The 21,940-nt window shown below is 34.0% G+C and overlaps 1 protein-coding gene across 4 annotated transcripts in view; it reads left to right on the forward strand.

Moving 5' to 3' along the window:
• The window catches only part of LOC145694931 (uncharacterized), a 105,355-nt gene that overhangs the window by 42,967 nt on the left and 40,448 nt on the right, over window positions 1-21,940 (forward strand). For all 4 annotated transcript variants that reach the window (XM_081771707.1, XM_081771706.1, XM_081771708.1 and 1 more), the window contains 2 exons: window positions 13,658-13,727; window positions 19,684-20,809. In XM_081771707.1, the coding sequence (XP_081627833.1) occupies window positions 13,658-13,727; window positions 19,684-20,809 (1,196 nt within the window). The remainder of the gene's footprint in view (window positions 1-13,657; window positions 13,728-19,683; window positions 20,810-21,940) is intronic.

The raw sequence follows: 21,940 nt of genomic DNA on the forward strand, positions 1-21,940 counted from the left end.
TGCGTAATATTTAATATCTTTATATTTTTGTTCCTATTTATAACTGTTGCCTGTGGTTTTTCACCTGTATTGTATAAATTATGGTCTCCTCCTGTGTGACTTTTAGATACAATTGTTTCCCATGTTCCCATGTTTGTTAATTTTTTTGTTTCTTGTATATGGTTCTTGAAGGATAATCAAATCTGCTTCCACTTTTTCTGCCAAATCTTTGATTTCATCCATTACTGTTTTGCTTCCCTTTGCATTTAGTTGAATGACTGTTATTTTTTCTTCTTTACCTGCCATATTTTCGGAACAGGACAGGAAGGGGAAGGATCGGAAATGAATACTTCAACATTAAAACTATTCATTTTACGCTAAAGCCTGCCATACGTCCCGTAAAAAAACGGGAGTGTCCCGTTTTGGGGCCCGAGTGTCCCGCGTCTCCGTAAATTGAGTCGGGACAGGGAAATATACCGTATTTTAACTCCGTTACATTTCTGCTATCAACATCAGCTTATTCGAAAAGTGAAAAACAAAAAATTCTGACATTGGCCGGGAATCCTGTAATTAGTGAATGAACAGTACGCTGTTGCATATAACACGAGGAAGTTATAACACCACCCTGTTCGACTTGATAGCGAGCGAAATTTGCAATGCTACTTTTTTCATTGCACTTGATGAAAACTCGCATACTCCCCGGAACATTTAAAAAAAAAAAAAAGGCTTTGAGTGTTTCTACATTTACAAACACAGGAAAGATGACTAACCTTTTCTTCAGCAACATATTAGATAAGTTAACAAGAATTATAATCTTTTTCAGAGGCTTGGGGCACAGAATTATGCTTTGGTCCAGGTCTTAGAAAAATGTAAATCCGGTCCTGACAATTACCCATGACACAAGGAGAAAAATCAGCTTTTCATCAGATTAAACTGACGAACGTAATTTTGGCAGATACAGCCATGTAAATAAATATTGCTAAATGCGCGAAAAATATTGAAAGTAGATTGTACCATTGATTTAAATAATTTGCATATTTCCTGATTTAAATAATTTGCATATAAAGCATTTTTATAGCACATGAACTTTCGCCTATTATATTACTGAAAAAAAAATGAATAAAATGAAATCTTTTAGTTTTAGTCTCACGGTTATGCCTGCTATGCTCAAGATGACGGTGATGATGAGAAATGAATGAAATGACAGAATAAAAAAGTGGGAGGAAACGTGAGAATCTCGAGAAAACCCACACACAAGGTGTTTGTCCACCACAAAGCTCACTTGGCGCGAGCTAGTATTGAACTAGGAACTCCATGCACTAGAGGTGAACGCTCTACCACTGAGCCACCGCGGCCTATTATACTTTTGTTCATAACCAGACTACAGTTCATTGCATTGTGTTGGAAAGTTGAGGAAGGGGGGATCTGAGGTGTCCCGTATTCTCATGGAGAAAATATGGCAGGTTTATTTACGCTGGAAGATGTTAGTTTCATATAAGACATTTTAAAATATTTATTTCATAAAACATGAATTGTATCTTTGTTTTAAATTAATAGACCCCTTTTGGTATTCATATTTGGCGAAAGTCAGTCAGGCTTCTGGATGACTTGATCTACATTTGTTCGTTTGTCTGCCGAGCTCCTTCATGGCTATGTGGTTAGTGTGTGTCTTTGGCGTGGGACCCGGGTTTGCCTCCCGGAGGGAGCTCATGTGGTTCGGATTCCACGTTAATCAGTAGGTCTCGTCTCATATAGCCTCGCTGCTGAAAGGAACGTTAAACACAAAATCAACTCAACTCGTTTGTCTGCCTCTACAACACACACTACAGGATACAACTTTTGGTCTTTTAATTTAAAATTTTCAGAATACAAGCACGAGATACTCTAAATTTCCTGTATAGATTTTGGCGGCATACCAACGTAAAATATCAAAATGGCGGCCATTCATTCAAAACAGCGAGTATCCACGCTACGAAGCGCAATTTTGAGTCTTTTAAGTTAAAATTTTGACGGTGGAAGCACGAGATATGCTAAATTTGCTGTATAGATTTTCCCGGCGATCGAATGTAAAATTTCAAAATGGCGGGCATTTTTTTCAAAACAGTAGTAAGTAGAAAATTGTTGCAAGTTGTGACAATGACAATCTTCAAATATAAATCAGATTTTAACACTTTTACTCCAAAGACATTGAAATATTTCGAAAAAACCCAATTAAACCCGAAAATACCCGAAAAAACCCATATGGGCCCAGGTGGGTTGGGCTTTTTCAAACCCTGGTTATAATACAACGAGCATATGTACACACTGCTGTGATTGACAGTGAGAATTCTGAAAAAAAAAAAAAAAAAATGTGTTACTTATATTCCTAATGACTAGGGCAACCCAAAATCATAAAAAGCATAACAGCAATTTACACATATGGTAGGTACCTTGAACATGGTTGTGGTTGTCTAAGGGTCCAGAAGAAACTAATTGTAAAAGCATAATAAAGCATAATTTTAGAAAATAAAGCATACAGCATAATTTAAAATATATAGCACAATTCTTGGCAATTCTATTAGAACTATTGTTGGAAAGTTGTGTCTAATTGCAAGTTTAACATACTGTATTAATATTTTTTAAAACCAATATTTACAATGCAAAATCTTTGAGAACATAACAATGCAACAATGAAAAGCTTAGTTTTATTTCTGGAAATTTTTCGGTGTAATCCTTTGAAGTGGAGAAACGTAAAATGGAAAAGAAAAAAAAAAAACTCCAACAATAAATAAACAATAGTTTTCTTCTAAGTGTAACTGCGCAGTTCTGTGAGAAAAAGTGTAAGTTAGTTTAAAGATTTTATAGTCAGTACACGCCTGAATCAGAGAAGTGTAAATCTAATTTAGTAACCTCATAATGCCAAACACATCAGTATGCGCAGTACAAAGGTTTTGTGAGTTTTCTACAGACTACTTTGTTGCTGAAAAGGGGAAACTTTTGTGTACTTGGTGTTCGGAGAGTATTAATTTCGAAAAGAAGTGCATTGTATATGCATAGTTTGTGAATATCTTAAATGAGTTACTTTCTCCGGTACAAAAAACATGTGTACAAGAATTGTATCTATGATGATTCGAAGTGTATAAAAAGTACACAAGAACTGTACACTTTATTGTTATGTTTACCTCTTGAACTTGAGCACTTTCTGTACTTTTTGGTGGCATCTTTTACTTTCCTTTTCTCTATACAAGCACCTCTTAAGGCGCACACAAGTGATTTAAAAAAAAAAAAAAACTGACTCGAGTAAAGCATATCTCTTTACAGTGCATTAGGTAGAAAGTTCATTAAATATGAAAAAACTTGATTGCATAAAATATTAATAAATAGATCAAGATATTTAGAACATTCAATGTACAGTAAATATTATACATTATACAAGATTAATGTAAAACAATGTTTGAAATTAACAATAAAGCATAATTTGGAAAAAACTAAAGCATAATTAAACAAAAAATAAAACATAATGTGGGTTGCTTTACTAATGACTTTTCGATGACAGTCCGATTTCGATTACAGTTACCCTTTCGAGTTATATACGCATATACTGCGTGAAAACTAATTGCCTTCAAACAAATTTTGAATTACATTAATATAACAACCTAAATTAGCTTATGAAACTGCACAAGTGTTAAGACAAGAAAAAGCAAAAGAAAGAAATACAATAATGCAAAACAATTTTCTAAAATAATTCTAGGAAAACACATGTGTGAAAGTGGTCTACAATTTATGGTGCGCAATAGAAAATGGCAGGCTCATTTTTAGAGCGGAAAAAATGGCAGGAAGGAAAAATAATATGTAAACATGTAACACATACACGTAGGAAAGCATTTTCACAAGGCTGTCCTTTCTGAAGTACCTGTTTTGTTTATTGCAATGGTATCTCGATCATTTACTCAGTTATATGTTAATAAGGGCCCCGATAGGAGAAATGGCTATAACGACTGCTTATGTATTGCTTCAACGGTTGTATGTGTCTTTGAAGTAGCAGTTTACAACGCAGTTCGAAATAAGCTTGAACATTATGTTTCTATACAAGGATGTTTCTTCCATTTACGACAAAGTACTTATCGTAAAATTCAATAATTGGGTTTGTCAGGACTTTATAAAGAAGATGTAGAGTTTTTTATGTTGTGCAACCAAATTGATTCACTGGCGTTTCTTCCACGAGAAGTTGCAGAACATGGAATACTTAAAACACATGGCTCCTCCAGAAGCAGAAAAAATCATTCATTAATTTGATTTAATATATTTATCCGATTCATACAGGAGATTAGCAAGGGAAGAAACTCTGAGAGTAAGTCGCCTTCTGCCACTGTTTCCTTCCCAAAATTGGAACGTGCATGAGCTACTTTTGGAGAGAACCTACGCACAAATAATTTATGCGAGCGTTGGAACAATAAGTTTTTCCGGCTTACTGGGTATAACCATCCAACAATATGGAAGTTGGTTGAGTATAACCATCCAGCAATATGGAAATTGGTTGAGTGCCTGCAACAGGACTGCGCGGCAGTGGAGACAGTGATCCTGAAGTATGAAAGGGGGCAAGTTCCAACAAAGAAGAGAAGTGTATGTTGATTTGCAGACAGGCTGACGAATTTGTGTTTCGATTACATTAACAGAAAAAAAAAATCTCTTGAAGACTTCTTACGTACAGTCGCTCACAATTTGAGATTTTAAACATGACAGAGTACAAGGTGGTTGTTCTTGTTACATGTACGCAGGGTCGGATTTTGAATCCTGCGAACGCGTAGTGAAAATCTGGCAGGAGGCGCCAGGTGAAGAGGGCGCTGAACTGGAAAATGAATTTCGTGTTTTAAATATGAATATTTATTGGAGAAAATATTATGCTGAAAAATTTGCCAAATATCTTCAAATAAATATTGTACAGACTGAGATACAGATAAAATACATCATAAGGATAATAAATACAATACAATATAAAACTCGAATCTTTGAGTGGTTAGCTGTAAAACACCCCTTTACAATTGAAATAGACTCGTACATCAATTCATGCCAATGCCACAATCACAAGTGATGCTAGTTTGAGGAAAGTTTCCCGCGGCGTAAAGAGATTTAGAAAAGATCTTTAAAAAAAAGGTGGAAAAAAGGGAGGTTTTACGAATATAAGATATAATGTAGGGAAATTTAGTTTTTCAATAGATGTTGTACTGCCGTAGTGCTTAATATTACTAAAGACTGCGGCAGCCATTTCACAATCTCATCATATTCACAAAATACAAATATAGCACTCTACATTCCTCTCCCAAAAACCCTTCCGCGACCTTGCTATCATTGCCAAATATGTCTTTAAAATGCGAATGGATCAACAAACAAAAGGAAGTCAACTGCACATGTTGCTTATGGTTGGGTAGTATTATCACAGGAGAAAGAAATGTCTTCAAGCGTGCTCCGCCTTGTTATTAGCAGTGTCCCCGCATAGTGCCTCGGTTCAATGATCACAGTTAAGGGTTGAGAAAGGTCAGCGTAAATGAAATGCACACTATCGAAGTCAATCGACCAAGCTTTTGTTGTTCGTTGGTCCAGTGAGGGGGAAGGGGCGAATACTAAGAAAAGGGTGGCAGTACAAATGGAATTTTTAATAATTTCTGATGGAAATTTTAACTTAAGTTGATTATATCTGTGGCTCCCAATCGCTACTCTCTGCTTAATGCTCACTTTGTTAATGTTTATTAGTCCATTTGTCATTCGTCAATATTTTCGTTTCTATCCTGAGTCATTTCGGTTTTTATTTATAGTGGTGTATGTTTTCACTTTTCAATAATATTTTGTTTGCCATATACTAATATTGGCTAATGATTAAAAAAAAAAAAAAAAAAAAAAAAAAGTGAACATTTTATCGGAAAAGAAAGCTTGAAACTTGAAAGAAGATGAGAGACAAGCGAAGACTCTAAAAAGTTTCTTTCGACTTCAAAAAAAAATTCTAAAGTGACAATCATACAAATGTTAAGGTGGGAGAGTTGTCAATACGAAGCATTTGCAAGTCGATAAACTTTTGAATCTTTTTATTTTATTTGGTTGCAGTAATTTAATTGTTAAATTAAAATGGAATGGATACAGCCAAGAGCGCCCATGTTGTGGTTTCCAGGAAGGGGCAAATATTGGCGACATTTCAAATGTAGTCTCAAATTTTGCGGTAACTTTTTAAAAAAATCTAATGGGTTTTCGATCTTCCGAAGTACAATTTCCTTTATAGGGGGCGAGCGCCCAGCCTTGCCCCCTTGATGGGCGCCCTTGGATACAGCCTCTTCGGTTACGGGTCTGACTTGTAAGTTAAATTTAATACTTTTCTTGTAAGATGAAAGTTTATTGTACAAATATTTAAATACATTTTTTCTTGTACAACAAAATCGTGGATTTTAATCGCTCGGATTCCAATATCCCGTTAACTTAGTCAGTTTCAATAAACGAAATTGGTCCACAAATATTATTATTATTATTATTATTATTATTATTATTATTTATAATAATAACCTTTATTTTAGTGCCGCGAACAGCTTTTGGCAAAAATACAGCACTTGGTATCAGAGTATGCAATGGCATAATAATACTACTAAAAAATAAATAATAAAGAAAACAATAAAAGAAGGGTACTAATATAAAACACAATGTAGCTAAAAGTCAGCTAAGCAGAAATAATTCCTTGTCAACGCAGTAAAACTTATCAAGTTTTCCATCCATCTAAAACAACAAGAAGCTAAGAACAGCAGTCATAAAATTACATTTGGCTTAATGTTTCTAAACGTCATTGATTAAAAACTATCAGTCAGATCACATAAAACTTTCACATTGTTTGATACAATAAGTCTAAAATGAGCTTAAAGAATATGTCAATCTTTTTAAAATTTCACATTTCCAGTTCAGAGGAACTAAAATCATGGTATTTCTTATGCTATGATTTGGTACTTTAAAACCTATTTAAAGTATTAAAACCTTTACATTATTATTATTATTATTATTATTATTATTATTATTATTATTATTATTATTATTATTATTATTATTATTATTATTATTATTATTATTATTATTAAACGTGGTTTCATTTTTATAGAGACGTATACTTTCGTGTCAGGACATCGACATCATCACATATTCAGTAAAAGTTTGAAAAGTTTTCGTTTTATTTTAGTAATCAGGTAAAAACTTTGATTTGTTCCTGAAAAATTATATTACTACTACGAAAAAAAAAAGTTGCTAGTAATATTTATGAATTATTTATGAATTATAGCTCCAAAGAGTTAGAGTTGAAAATGTTGTTTATAAAATATAAAATGTTATAACTATATAAACTGTAAAGGCTTAACAGTGCGTCATTTACTCTTGAAAATTTAAAAGGTTTCCGGTGGAGTTCAATTTTAAAAAAATAAAAGGAGAATTCATAAAAGTTCATAATTTCAACCATAGTTCATAATTTCAACGTGTAAAATGACCTCCGGCCCCCTGTCTATAAAAAGTGTTTTGGTCAGTGTATTTTATTTGTTTTCCGAGAATGACCTCCGGACCCATGGAGGTATTCATTACCTCCAAGCAAGTAAGTCACGCTAAAGTATACTTTACAGCAGTGAATTCTGGCTACGCTATTGCATGATGTGCGGGGATCTTAGTTGAGGGTTATGTGGATATTTTTTTTTTTTTGGGGGGGGGAGACTTATGTGGATTTTGGGGGATTCGCGTATTGGATCTTAGGGGGATGGGCACCCTTGCATAATAGCATGGTTATTTTTTTTCTATAAGTTTAAAAAAAAATGTAGCAAAGAGAGCGAAAAGATATGTGTATATTATTAATAAGTATAGTAAAAATAAAATAAAATATACCGTTAGATTTAAATTTAGGTTCACTGTCGGTTTTATTGGGTACCGAGTACACACTTACACATTCAGAATACTGTTTTGCATTTTCCTCTATTTCTGCTTTGAACTGAGTTTTTTTTTTTTTTTTTTTTTTTTAATCTATCTCCTTTAGGAACATGCAGCGCTTTCTTTTGTGTGTATGAAATTTGTGATATATTTGTCACGTAGAGAAACGAATATATGTGGATAGAACGTGCACCTTTACTTCTAATGAAAGCTTAAAATCAATACCTACAGTTTCATATTTGTCGTCGGGAAGGGGAGATTCAGAAACTGGAGCTCCATTCTCAGATATAATCGGATAATAATTGTTTTGGACTTTGTGGTATTACCCCCACCCCTTCTTTTTTTAAGTATAAAAATACCTAGCTGCATTTCCAAAGCTTAAATTTGTTTCCTACTTATTTTATTACTAGGTATTTTGACTGTACTTCTAAAACGACTGGCTATGGTATGGAGTAGATATTCTAGTTTATAGTATTATATATAAGAGTAGAAGTGTGTGACTCTCATTGCTCAGCCATACTACTATAGGTATGAACGCGAAATTTGGTAAGAATATTCCTTTTGTCATGTAAGCAATTGATAGGGTAAGATTTTTAGAAATACGTATCCTAAAGGGAGGTTCAATTTTCTTCTCAAGAATACAGGATCTCATCAGTCCCTGACGGATTTGGAAAATGGAAATATCTCTAAAAATACTCAAATTTTCCCTTTGTTTAATCAGAAAGGGAGGATTCGCTGAAGTTAGAGATCTGAAATTCGGTACACAGGGGGTTTCAAAACAATACCGACAACGTTTAGATGATGATTCCTGACACCAACATAAGACAAAAAGTATAGACCAACCTGGTTGCACAAATGCTTCCTTTCGGAGTTATAGGCTGCCGAAAACATGAAAAAATGAACTTTAAAGGTCCATTGCTCCAAAACTATGGGACCTAGCGTAGTTGGGTCAAGACTTTACTTAAGAACTAATATGTACGATATCCAAAAATGCATGTTTCAGAATCCTAAGGTACCCACGCAACATTTTTTATAGAAAGAGTTTTTCTACGGTCATATAATTTGAAATATTCACAACTACCTCTATAAAAAATGTTGCGGAAGTGGTGCAGGATTCTGAAATTTGGGTAGAGCACTTATTAGTTCCTAAGTCAAGTCTTGATCCAACTACGGTAGGTCCTATAGTTTTGGAGCTATGGACCTTTAAACTTCATTTTTTCATGTTTTCGGCAGCCTATAACTCTGAAAGGAAGCATTTGTGTTATCTTGGTGTTGGAAATCACCTCCCAAACGTTGTCGGTGTTGTTTTGAAACACCCTGTATAAACTACTAATTATGAATAAGTGTTCCCTTTAGTTTCATTTTTAATATTTTCTATGTGATTTTCGTGTATACTGTTCAATATAGCTTTGGTATTATCTAACAAGTATTAATAAAAGAAAACTGACCAAACCAACAAATGTATTAATAGCACTTGTTTAACTGTTAATATCGCCTTCATCAGACGTGTTATGAAATATCAATCCAAGCATAATAACTTACATATAAACAGAAAGTAAAAGGAAGTCACGCTTCTTTACCTAGAGCCAATTGTTTTTTTTTTTTTTCTTTCTTTCTTTCTTCAAAATTTTAGACGTAGTTAGAAGGGAAAGGGGAACGAAAACGAGATATAGGCAGAAGAGGAAAAAGCAGTATATAGAGTAAGTTTTGAGAATGTAATATGAAATACATAGGAGAAACAGGAGAAAGATTGGAAGAAAAAAATAAGGCAACACAATGACGACATCAGATTAAAAAGAGAGAACGACAATGCAATATATAAGCACATCAGAGAAACAGGATATTAAATAAATTGGGAAACAACAGAAGGGCAGGAGAGAGAAAAGGAAAATGTGATATGGAAGTAGAAAGAAGCTCAGTGGATTAAGAAATATAGCAATGAGGTTGTAACAGACCGACTCTCGGTTGTTTACATTGGGTCCGTATTGTAATGTTTACCGGTTGAAGTCGAAGTTGGTTCCCGCATAGTATTACTGTGCCCAGTTTTGTTACGTGTAAGTTTACACTAATTTAATGTTAATTCGTTTTGTATTGTTAGTACAAGGGATGGCACAAAAGAATACATGTACTCAATCTTGATATGAGATACGCACGTAAACACATCCGGAAATTTAATCTAAAATTTCGAGTATTTTTTTTTTAAATCCAGTTCTTACCGATTCACTTCAAACCATGTAACAGTTTCTTTCTAGTCTATACAGTATTCTTAGAACAATTAATCTAAGTAAAACTAAATAATACTAAATTTTAACTTAAAAATATTTACCCACTGTTTTGCTTGTGACTGGGCTGTTGTTTTTATGTTCTTGAAATAAACTGTTATGGCGGATTTTCTGGTTATTACCGCAAGAGGGCGTTCGAATCGCTATACGTGAAGCTAACAGTTTCAAATATGGCGGTTTGGTAGTAATCGTAAGTCTTTCGTCGTCATAGTGAAAAATAAATAACTGCCTGAAGAAGGTAAACGCCTATTTATAAAATATCAAATAGGATTCTCGGTAAGTTAGATATTAAAAATAGATATAGAGATTCATGATTTTTACGGTTAGGTTCTTGTATCGATATGTATTTATGGTAAAATTGTGCTAATTATAGTCAAAGATATAATATTAAAACCCGCGTTTATCAAGGCCTGGCTACGAGTGCAAGATGACGCAGTGAATTGATAGATTTCAGAGTATAAGAACGATGGCTTAGGTTAGCTCCTCCAAAAGTTAGAAATTTCGCCATTAAAAGTGCAATTCGGCCTACAACCTAGCTAAAATTGTAATTTAGGATCACCTGAGATGTTATTTGGAAGAAGATAGATATTGAGGAGTCTAACCGAAGTAAAAATTGAGTGTGAAACCTTCTTTCGGCTACAAGCCATCGGATGTTATCTCCGCCATTACTAGACATATGAAGTAATGGAGTGGGAGATATAATTAATCGAAGTTGATTGCAGCGGCATACCGGAAAGACATCCTACAGTCGTGGAATGTAGAGCCAGTATTCCGGAGGAATCATCTCTCGATTTTAAAACAAGCAAGTAGATAAAACCTACTTTGCGAAGTTGGAGTTTGATGACCCAGCTTAACCTGTGGACTGTGAAACCTGCAGCCAATTGGGTAACATCCATTTTCTTATTTTTTATAAACAGTATAGCAGTCCAACCAATGGCGTCTTTAAGACTTAGTATGAGTAACTAAATTGAACGGCGTTACGCGTCTCTAAACTTATCGTCATCGTCCACTCATATACGTAAATTGCATGCCATAAGCATGTATAATTGAATTATTAAATCTTGTGTGTGTCTCTATGTGAACTTGCAAATGTGTATGTTGATATTAGGGTGATACTTTACTTTGGACACACCTTCCGATAGCAATGTACCTTGAAATTTTAAATGCCTAGGTTAGGTAGGGTTATGCTAAACGTATTGCTGAATTATGTCCTATGATGACGTTTACTTTGTGAAACATTTGTTGTAGGTTAGGTTAGATCTAAATCGTAAATGTATGTAGGTTAGGTTAGGAGATTTGATTTTTTTTTATCTGTGCTTCTAAATTTAATATGTGCCTTTTATATGTCGCAATGTGATATATGCTATTTTGTTAGGAAACCCTTTACTATGAACGCACCTATGAGTATTTCGTATCTGAGAATTTAAGTGTTTCGTAATCCATTTCATTTGATCTAATATTGCTCCGTAATGTATGTCAATTGTAAACGTTAGGATAAAATTTCTCTGAGAGTGCCTTAATATATTAATGTGTCCTTCTAGTCATATTTGTATACATGCGTGTAGATTAGGTAAAATTTCCATTTAGTATATGTAGAGCCGGTAATAATTGTGATTTGAACGTGTTTTCCTATATCTTGTCGTGTGCCCCCTTTGATATTAGTTTGTGATGTATTTTGTATACGTGCTTGCCATATTTTGCCGTGTGCTCTGTGATACTACCTTGTGAATACATTTCTATATATATTCAATTCGCGTAATGTCGGTAAAATTGTACTTATGTGCCATTTCATAGCATCTCGTAATACATTAGTAGTTTAAAATCTTCTTTAGTGTTTCTTGTCATGTTGTGTTGCACCCTATATTTAGTTTTGTAGGTTAGGGAAAATCGAATATAACGTGTCCTCCGATGTTGATGTCATATCATGATGAAAGGAAATCACTTCGTGCCGTGTGTTGTTATTTTCTTTTAGTTTGGGCATATGTTTACTTTGAACATGCCATGATTGCGGTACGAAATTAAATGTTCGTGCCTACTTATATATTTGCCTCATCGGAAACCAATAACGTTGGAATGTTTTTCAACTTGCTACTCTCAAGTAGAATATGATTCCTTATGCGTATCCATCCCTCTAGGTTTAATTAGTTGTAAGCAAAGATAGTAAGTTAAAAATGATAATAATTCTTTAAAAGGCGTTTCATTAATTGGACCCTGTCGAGTATATGTAGATTTCATTTTTTTTTTTTGTTCTCGCTAGACATTTGTAAATATATCATTTTCATTAATAGTAGTGCCGTCATATTAAATGTATTATGCGGAGGATGCATAGGCTAACGTAAAGTAATACATGATGCTTCTCATATTTTTTTTATTGAAAATGAAGTTGTAGTAGCGATGATATTGCCTATGGCTGCATAATTTGCATGTTGTTTGATGAACGACAGGAACATTATAAGCAATGAACGCCCAATTAGTAGGGATGGATCGTCAATTCTGTGAGTGATAATGAGTTCTATATGTATTGATGGAATATGTTTGAGAATCATGTTTGAGAATCTAGATATGTTAAAGCACTATTGCAACATCATTTCATAAAAAATGTTGATAAAGTATCTTGGAGATACCACGATGGAGGCAAATGTTTAATAATATATATTTTTTTCTAATCTGTTATAATGTAAATGTTAACAAATGGCACGAATAAACTAATCACGAAAAATTTAACTCTATGATTTCAAATATAATCTATAAACTTGAATTTATGCAATTCTAATTGCTCGTTTTATTTATTTTTTAAAAAAAATAATGTATCAGTTAAGCTGAATAATATTGATTTTTCTTTTATTCTTGGTTGGCCACAAAGCAAGAATCTGGAAATCTTCTGATGATAGATAGTAACTTCAATTTTTTTTTCTTCTAACGCTAACACAACCTAAACATTAAGTCTAATATAACCTTGATATTTTTTTTCTCTAATACCCTGAGAAGGTATTATTATAAGGTATTGATGTATTGAACGAGCAGACTAATAATTCATGAGTTATGGAATGCAGTGCTGGAGAAAATAGAACGGAAACAGATAAAAAGAAAGAATTTAGAAGCATGGAGAACGTTGTGAAATATGCAGGTGTACAGAATTCAGAACAGGTGTGCAAATAATTGAGGAAAGTATTTGACGAGCACCTAATTAAAATTTTACCTTTTGTACACGTGCATGTAAAAAGTGAAAGAAAAAACCTGATTAGCCCTGGATGAATGAGCGTGACTTCCTGTCACCACTTTTTGTTTATATTTACGTTGTTATTCTTAGATTGATTTTTCATAACATGTCTGGTGGAGGCGATGTTACTTGCTGAAACTTTTTTGCACGTGACTTTCTTGTTCTATGAATGTCATTCAGTAATGTAATTGATTCAATAAGGTAAAAGATTTGTGTTAAGAATTTTCTTTTTTTAGAACAACTGTTGGTATTTTTATTGCAGGGGGAATGACCAATTGTATATTAAGAGCCTCGTCGATGCCAAAATCCAAGAAGTAGAAGCTGCTGTGCAGGTAAGACAGCTATGTATTGGTATTTATTTATGTATAGTCCGTGTGCGAATGGAGTATTTTTTTTTTTCAGCGGGGATGAATGTGATCCATATACGCACCGTCATCACATACACGTACACACTATATAGTATATATATATAGGTCTAAACAATTTTAGGAATTTTTTTTGAAACCTGCTTCGGAAAAAAAAAATGTGATTTAATGAAAGTTCATTTAGTGGCATATTAAGAAACAAACCAGAAGTACTTTTTTAGTTTGGCTGTACAAAATAAAAGTCGTTCCCTGTTTCTGGCTTCATGACCATTCGGAAAATTCAGTGATGGAAATTTTCTTTTCCAGCGGGGGAAGGGGATAAATTTTTATCAGGTGAGAAATCTCTGTCATCTCCTCTGTCGATTCGCACACTGTATATAGACACGTGAAAAACGTATCTCTTAGAAACATAAATATTGAAGTTGAAGCATAATGTAGATTGTGTATTCCAGCAATGTAATATAATTTTATTCACAAACAGGTGTCACATGTATCAACAGGCTAAATTTTCGAATGCTTCATGCTGCATCTTTCGTCTAAAATTGGTTGATTGGTTTCTTGACTTTAAAGTTACTTTTCAGCACCGAAGCCTTGTAAGACAGGATCTACTGTTTAAAGTGGAATGCTGATCATTACTCAAATGTGTATCCGATGTACTCCCACCGAGAACCGAACCCGAATGTCGTGTCTTAGTCACACTGATGTTTTCTCCTCGACGGAGAAAGACAAACCATATCAGCTACGTCTGCAGATTGAGGAGTAATTAATCACGATCTGATCGCTGTCTTGGATATTTAAGATAGTCGTAGCGGATTCAATTTTCATTAGAAGTTACATTCGGATGGAGGAAAACTTCTCGGTTATTCCATACACTCGAAGAATTGCACCTTCAGACCGCGATTCTTGTTGGCCAGTTCAGTTCATGTTGTGACACCGATGAGTCCAACGACGTATGTTCACCTTATTGATTGCACAGAGCTGCCGAACGACAGTAATATGGTGTGTACCTAATTCGTCTGCAATCACACGAACACTTTCCCGAGAGTCTGCTTCCACGTAGTTCCTGAAGAGCTCACCAGTCCTGTTGGTTGATATCCGCGGTACTAAATTTTAATGCTCTGCCACTGACTTGTCATTTCACAAACCAACGACGTATGGCGCTCTCATTTATCACTCCTGCTGCAAATGCATTGTTAATATTTTCGCTGCTAGATGTACAGGATGTCTCAATTTGAACTTTTAAAGGAAATCACTAGTAACTGTGTTCACCTGTCAAGTGCACTTTCACATGACCTGTTCAATAACTCCTGACTGACTGGGCAGTTCAGCCTGTTCTTAATAGAGACCTCGGTCCATTCAGTAATTGCGTTACAGAGGGCAGTTTCTCTCCAGATGTAAGAACGGACATTTCAATCTCACCAACTCAATATATCGCAAAAGCTAATTCAGTATATTCATGATTTTTCCTCATATTGGCACAGTACAGAGGTTAATATTGAAAAAAAATTGTCGTTAAGAGCTCTTTAATTTTATTTTAATGAGGATGACTTGGAACTTCAATGAGCTCTTCAGATGAATTGTTATACTGTTTCCTTTTTTTCAGCTTTATCGCATAATTTTCAAAAAGTTTTGTAACATCAAATAAGATTTTTTTCCCGTCTACCAAGGAACGTGTAAAAGAGTTGACAATCTGTTTTTGTTTTTCGTTCTGGTTGTGGAGTGTATGAGTTGATATGTGAATGCAATAAAAATTACACAGTATGACGACACGTAATTACACTAGAATAGCGGAATTGATACCTGACCCTTCGGGAACTTCAGATCTTTTGAATCATTTTAAATGACTAACAACGCAACTCAAAATCTTAAAATGCACATGACTAGATATTTTTGAAACATTTTGCTTTGAAACAAAATATTCGTAACTTAGTTATGACGTAGACAATTTATGCACAGATGGCAATCGTAGTGAGGTCTCAATTCATGGTAGTTTGGATATGTTAAGTTGCTGTCTTTGTAACCAGTATTTTTGCAATTATGTTCAGTATGTCTTAATGTAATAATTTGATGGGTGTTTTTCACTTTTGCATTGTAGAGATGATGAACATATAGTAGTATTCGAAATGTGTTAGCTTATAGTTTTATTATTATTGTGTGTTAAACCAGTTAAAATTTTATTTTATTTCTGTTTTTATTTTATTCAACAATAATTAACTACCACAATTTATTGGATGGCAGTACTAAAATGTTATATATATCAGTACAAAAAATGTGGAAATGTTATTTTATAGATATTTTTAAACTGCTTACTGCAACTGGCCTAATAATATGCAGTAATTTAATAGAGTTTAGTTGGACATATCTCCTACAGAAGTGAATAAGCACTCTCCATATCGCTGCTGACCACATGTAATTCTTTCCTTGGCGCAACTGTGCTATCATCTACACATCTATACACTAACTACTTACGGAACAACAGCAAGGTCGTTCAGAGGAAAGTTCCGCCGTATAGTGTAGCTCCTACCGACTGATAGCAATCAAAAGATTATTTATCAGATTTTGAAATGTTTCATTGTTGAAACTTCGTATTGATATTTAAATAACTGAGTTGAAAGAAAAAAAGATTAAACAACGTTAAGTTAAACCACTTAATGTTGGAGTTTCGTATTATAATTAGGTTTGATTTGAATGCATTCTGTAAACTGGGGCTACTTGGAAAACTGACATTTTTGTGTTATATGGTATAATAATGAGAGAACTATGATAGATACGTTGTTTTCTTCCAGGCCAATAAAAAATAGGCACCTAAAAGAAACAATATGGATAATCATAAATACCGTGTCTTATTTATGGACTGGCCTAAAATTTCTCACATTAGTTGATACTTTTGTATATTTTTTTAAATTTTCTGTTAATTGTCACTGTGTTTCCTAATGAAAAGTGATCTTTACCTGGTTGTGGTAAATATCATTGCTTTCAGAAATTTCCTAATAAGACGAATTAGTTTTACATTTTCACTTCCTTTCTGGGATAATCTGTAGCCATTTTTATTTCCTTCCGGTTTTCTACTAAAAATGATGATATTGATCAGGGGATAGACAACGATGACATTATTGAAGTTTTGCCTGAACCTACCTACAACCATGGGCGGCGATTAGGGGGGTCAAAGGGGGCAGTTGCCCCCCCACTTTTTTGAAGTAACACATTAGTGTATATAGTTTCATTTGGAAATGTAAAGTTTTTGTATGTATTACTGTTTCATAGGAAAAAATGGTGTCATATAGTATTTGCCGTTGCATGACTACGTATTGGTTGCCTTCCGTGAAGTTAAGGAAGCTACAGGAATTGCGTTTTAATTGCCACGGAAAATAACCCAAAAATTAACCTATTGGAGCACAACAATTCCAGCATACTTTCAATTTAGGGGTATAGAAGCAAAACCTGCTAAATCCATTTTTAAATTTAGTCAGGAAACGAATGAAAAGTAACGCCCTTATGTTTCAGAATTGTTGAACATTTTCTTTTGTTTAGTGGTCACTACTTAATACAAATGAGTGAAATCAACCACTAAACAAAGAAAGTTGTTCAACAATTGTGAAAACATGAGGGCGTGACTTTTTGTTTGTTCCCTGACAAAATTAAAAAAATGGATTTACCCCCTTCTTACAAGGTCTCGATATGGTAGTCAGCCGCTTTGAAACTAATTGAGAGAATATTTCGCAAAAAAGGAAGTATTTCATAAGTTATTCTTTAATTGCACAAAAATTGACAGTTCCTAAAATGTCTTTTCTTCTTTCTAAAGTAATGAATATTGATTAAAAAGAGTGAATTAAGAAACAGCTTCTATCTTTTCCATTGTTTTGTAGTGTAATATACGAGTGAAATGGTGTGTTTAGGGGTGTACGAGTGTATATACAATTAAATTTAGTGAATTCAACGTAATTCTAGGTTTTAGGATTATTTTGTATAAGTGGAGTGTGAAGTGATTTTAAATATTGTGGTTTAATATGTTCCAAGAAAGTGAAAACTGCACCTAATGGCAACGAACACGTTTTGGGAAGCTGCAAAAGCAAATATTTCTTTAAATGTGGTAGCATATGTTTGTAGCATTTACTGTCTTTCATTTTGTAAGAGTAATAACATACATTTTATACCATCTGTGGAATTAAAAATTAAGTTGCTCATTAATCCCCAGTTTCAATATAACTTCTACAAAACAAGACTCGTTATTCATTGCTATGATTAATACAAGTATTATCCTTTCTATTTATTTGATATGTAAATTTGTTATTAAATAATCTGATTACACAATTTCCCAGACAGAATTTTAAGATGTTCATGAGCAAGGAATCAAATCTCTTCTTACACTTTCGTTGTTTTAAGAGTACAAAGGGCTAGTATCTACCTCCGTTGCTTTTGTCAATTTACTTAATAAAATATGAAATACGATATATGGCATTTTAACCGAAAAAGATAGTATCCTATTAGTTATACAACCTCTCATCAAACAAAGTGTTAGAAACACCCAGGGAACTAAGATTGGTATACAAATATTCAGATCATGTCTTGCCCCCACCCCCCACTTTTAACGTCCAATCGCCGCCACTGCCTACAACCACAGAGACAAGTTGAAGGGTAAGGGGAAAAAAATAAGGAATGTCCATGTGTATATTTTAACGGGTGCTTCGTCCTATCTGTTGGTGACTCTTGGTACTATTTGACTATATATTCCATGCATGTGTAGATGTATAAGTGTCCATGTAGAAAGGGGCAAAAGATTTGACTAACCCTTCATTTTGTACGCGGTTTTCAATATTAAAACGCCATTTTCTCAAAAATGCAGTTTTGTGACAGTTTTTTTTCCTTACCCTTCAGTTGTTTTTCCATACGACTTTACAAGAATTTCAATATGTGAATTTTTGGCCTTATCGTAATGTGTTAAATTATTATTATTATTATTATTATTATTATTATTATTATTATTATTATAACAGTACCATATGATATTTTTGCAATTAGTTAACGTAAGTGTCACTTGTAAAAATAGTACCAGTTAATTTTGTAAACCAAAGTAAGGCAATTACTGATTGCAAAAACTTTTTTTTAACTGGTTCTGAAGGCCTTGAGAAAGACAAGCTTACCACTGTAGTTAGTTTAGAATTGTTCAATAATTTATTGTGTTTAACTAAAAGGGTTGTGCTTTTTATTTTATTTTATTTGTTTTTTTTTTTTAAATTTAAAACAGCCTAAGAACACATTACTATGAAAGAAACATAGGCATGCTGCATATCAATCTTCTCAGGAAAGCGTGCTCTTTCAAGTGGTCCTTTCCGAATAATCCCATGTTTCACCCAGCTCTTACTACTATGAAAAGACATATATTTTTCAAGTAGTCCCAAAAGCGGAGCTACTTGGAAACAGCACATTTTGGCTGCTGGGAGGCTTCAGTCTCAGTAAAATTTTGTTATGACTGCAGGAAAACGTAACATGAACTAAGCTCTAAAAACATCACAAGAAGAAAAAAATTAATTGCAATAAATAATCAGGAGTAGTATGAAAAAGAAACAAAGCTTTCAGAAAAAAAAAAAGTAATCCCAGGTTACGGTATTTGAAATGTGGGATTTGTAGCTTTGCATTCGTTAAAAGTTTGAATGCTTTAGAGAGTCGTCGTTACAGATGCGAGCCATCGAGGGCAACGTAGAGTGCCGTCAGGTGCCAGAGGCTTGCTCATTATGTACGAAGTTAATGATGCTAACTACGGAAGATGGAAGGAACTTCGAGCTTGCCCCTTATAATATAGAATTAAAAAACTAACTGGATATTCTAGCAGTTTATTTTTGAAAATATAATTGTGAACTTAGTATGATTAGCGAACTGTGTAATTAATTCTGTTAATTATTATTATTTTTTTTTTTCTTTTAAGGATCGGTTACATACGGTATATGGTTTCAAGAAAAATGTTCATTTTCTGCCTGATACGGCAAAAGTTACATCGTTACATGATAGTGTTCCGAAGAGTTCTTCCAAATTTACAAAGCGTCCAGAAAGACACTCTAAAATTATGAAGTACGCTCTTACGAAAACAGTACAGGAAGACTTGAGACATGACTCGATGCTCGATAGAATTGAAAAATTTGAACAGGAACTGACTAAAGTCAAATCTTGCATTGATGGATCTTATCAAGTTGCCAAAACAGTGAAGTCATCTTTGAAAACTGCAAAACATAGTGTCTCTCAAAGAACAAAAGAAGAACCAAGTGATTTTTCTGTGTTTCCAGCATCTACTTACAAGTTACATGAAACTCCTGTAGTGGCGTGTCAGTTGCATCGTACAAGTGTCGACGTTATTAGTGATAAGGGTAGATCGAGGCAATTCTCTTTAGACCATGAAACGCAGCAGGTACAAAATACCAAGAAGGATCATAAACCCTGTAAGCATATCACGCGTGAGAAAGCAAAATTAGATAATTCCGCATCTCGTAACTATGTTACTAAGGTTAAAAGAACAAGAATAACTAGTGTTCAAGAAAATGCATATCCTGATAATAATCCCGAAGACTACTCGATTCAAAACGTGCGGAGTGTTCATCAACCGTCTGTACAATTTAGTGATCAACGTGCAACGTCGAAACTTGGCAGTGATTCTTCATTTCATAGTGAGTCTGTGAATAACGTGGAACATCGTCATCAAATGGAGCCGCCTCCGAAACGAAAGAATGTCCTTATTAATGTGAGAGAAAAGCAGCCGTTCTCTTCAACCAAGGGAACTCTAGGTGTGTGTTCACTTCCTAGTGTAGAAATCAAACGTGACTTAGTAATTCAGAGAATGCCAAGCATTAGTATCGATTCGAAACCGAATTCCGAACCTAAAATACAGCACGACAATGTGAGTTTGAGTTTTTTTATTCATAAAGATATGGAGAACCAAGAAGAGAGGACTCAGAATGCGTCCGACTTAAATGAAACTGCAAAATCTCGAGAAGAGAGAACAATTTCTTTGTCAGAATACAAAAAGTTTGTAAATATAAGGGAAAGCTGTTTGCAACCAGGTAAGTGATTTGAGTTACATTAGCACTCATCTAAATAATAAAGTACACTAATTCGTACATATTAATTATCTTTAAGGAAAATTGAAGAAAAAGAATATATCGGGAAATTCGAAACATTCGTTTCAGCATGTTAAGGATATATTGTCATTGTATTTAGTCTGTTCAGTTCTTTTGGGGTTCATGAAATGGATATTTACTGGTAAAAATGCCTCTTTTTACCAGTGTATCACAGTTTCGAGAGTATAAAGAATTCGTAAAACTTTAATATCAGTCTATGCACAAAACAATGAAAAAATATTATAATATATCTTCAGTAATATCCTTTTCTTTAACGCAAATGAGCAAGTAGCCTTGCGAGATTATTAAAGCTATATCATCTCTTTTTGTGATATTTATTGAACCCTGACAGTTAAAGCCCGTGATGCCCGTGCTGAAAGCTAGTGGATTATTTTAGAAAATATTCAACTGAATCAAAGAGTATACTCTACGTTGATTAGCAGACTAGTGTTCACTTTCTTTTCAGTTTTTGCAAGGAAAGAAGTCAATGTGTCATTATGACAAGGAGAAGAGCATGGGAAAAGTTATCCTTCCTATAGTTTCAACATGAAGCTTAAGAATATCGTAATTGAAACCAACATTGCTGTTGGGAAATTATTAAGAGTTGTAAAAAATATATGTTGTGATTATCCTACTGTTGTGGATGGGAGCTTTGTAAGACTGATTTACTATTTGTTAAGCTTTTCGCTTTCTGTGTAGTTCTTAGCAGTCTTTACTGTCAACTTTTCGTTTTTTCACTGTATCTATTCGTTAATTTTTAAAACTTTATAATTCTTAGAATGACATACGAACAGGAGTGCCCACAGAGAGGGGCTATGACGCAAACTGCGTCATTGAAATATTTAGGGGGGGGGGGTAAAAATATATATAAATATGTTTGAGGGGGTGTAAAAATTAATCGAAAAGATTTTTTCATGGAAGAACACCTGCGGACAGACAATTGGGGGGGTTGCGTCATGCACATAAGGGGGGGTGGACACCACTGCATACGAACATCTAATTTCCTATAGTATTAACGAGAAAAATGAAATCTTTCAGTTTTACGTCCCACGATTATGCCGGTTAGGCTAAAGG

The sequence above is a fragment of the Thermobia domestica genome, chromosome 9, assembly GCF_964235325.1.
Source record: "Thermobia domestica chromosome 9, izTheDome1.hap1.1, whole genome shotgun sequence".
NCBI lineage: Eukaryota > Metazoa > Arthropoda > Insecta > Zygentoma > Lepismatidae > Thermobia > Thermobia domestica.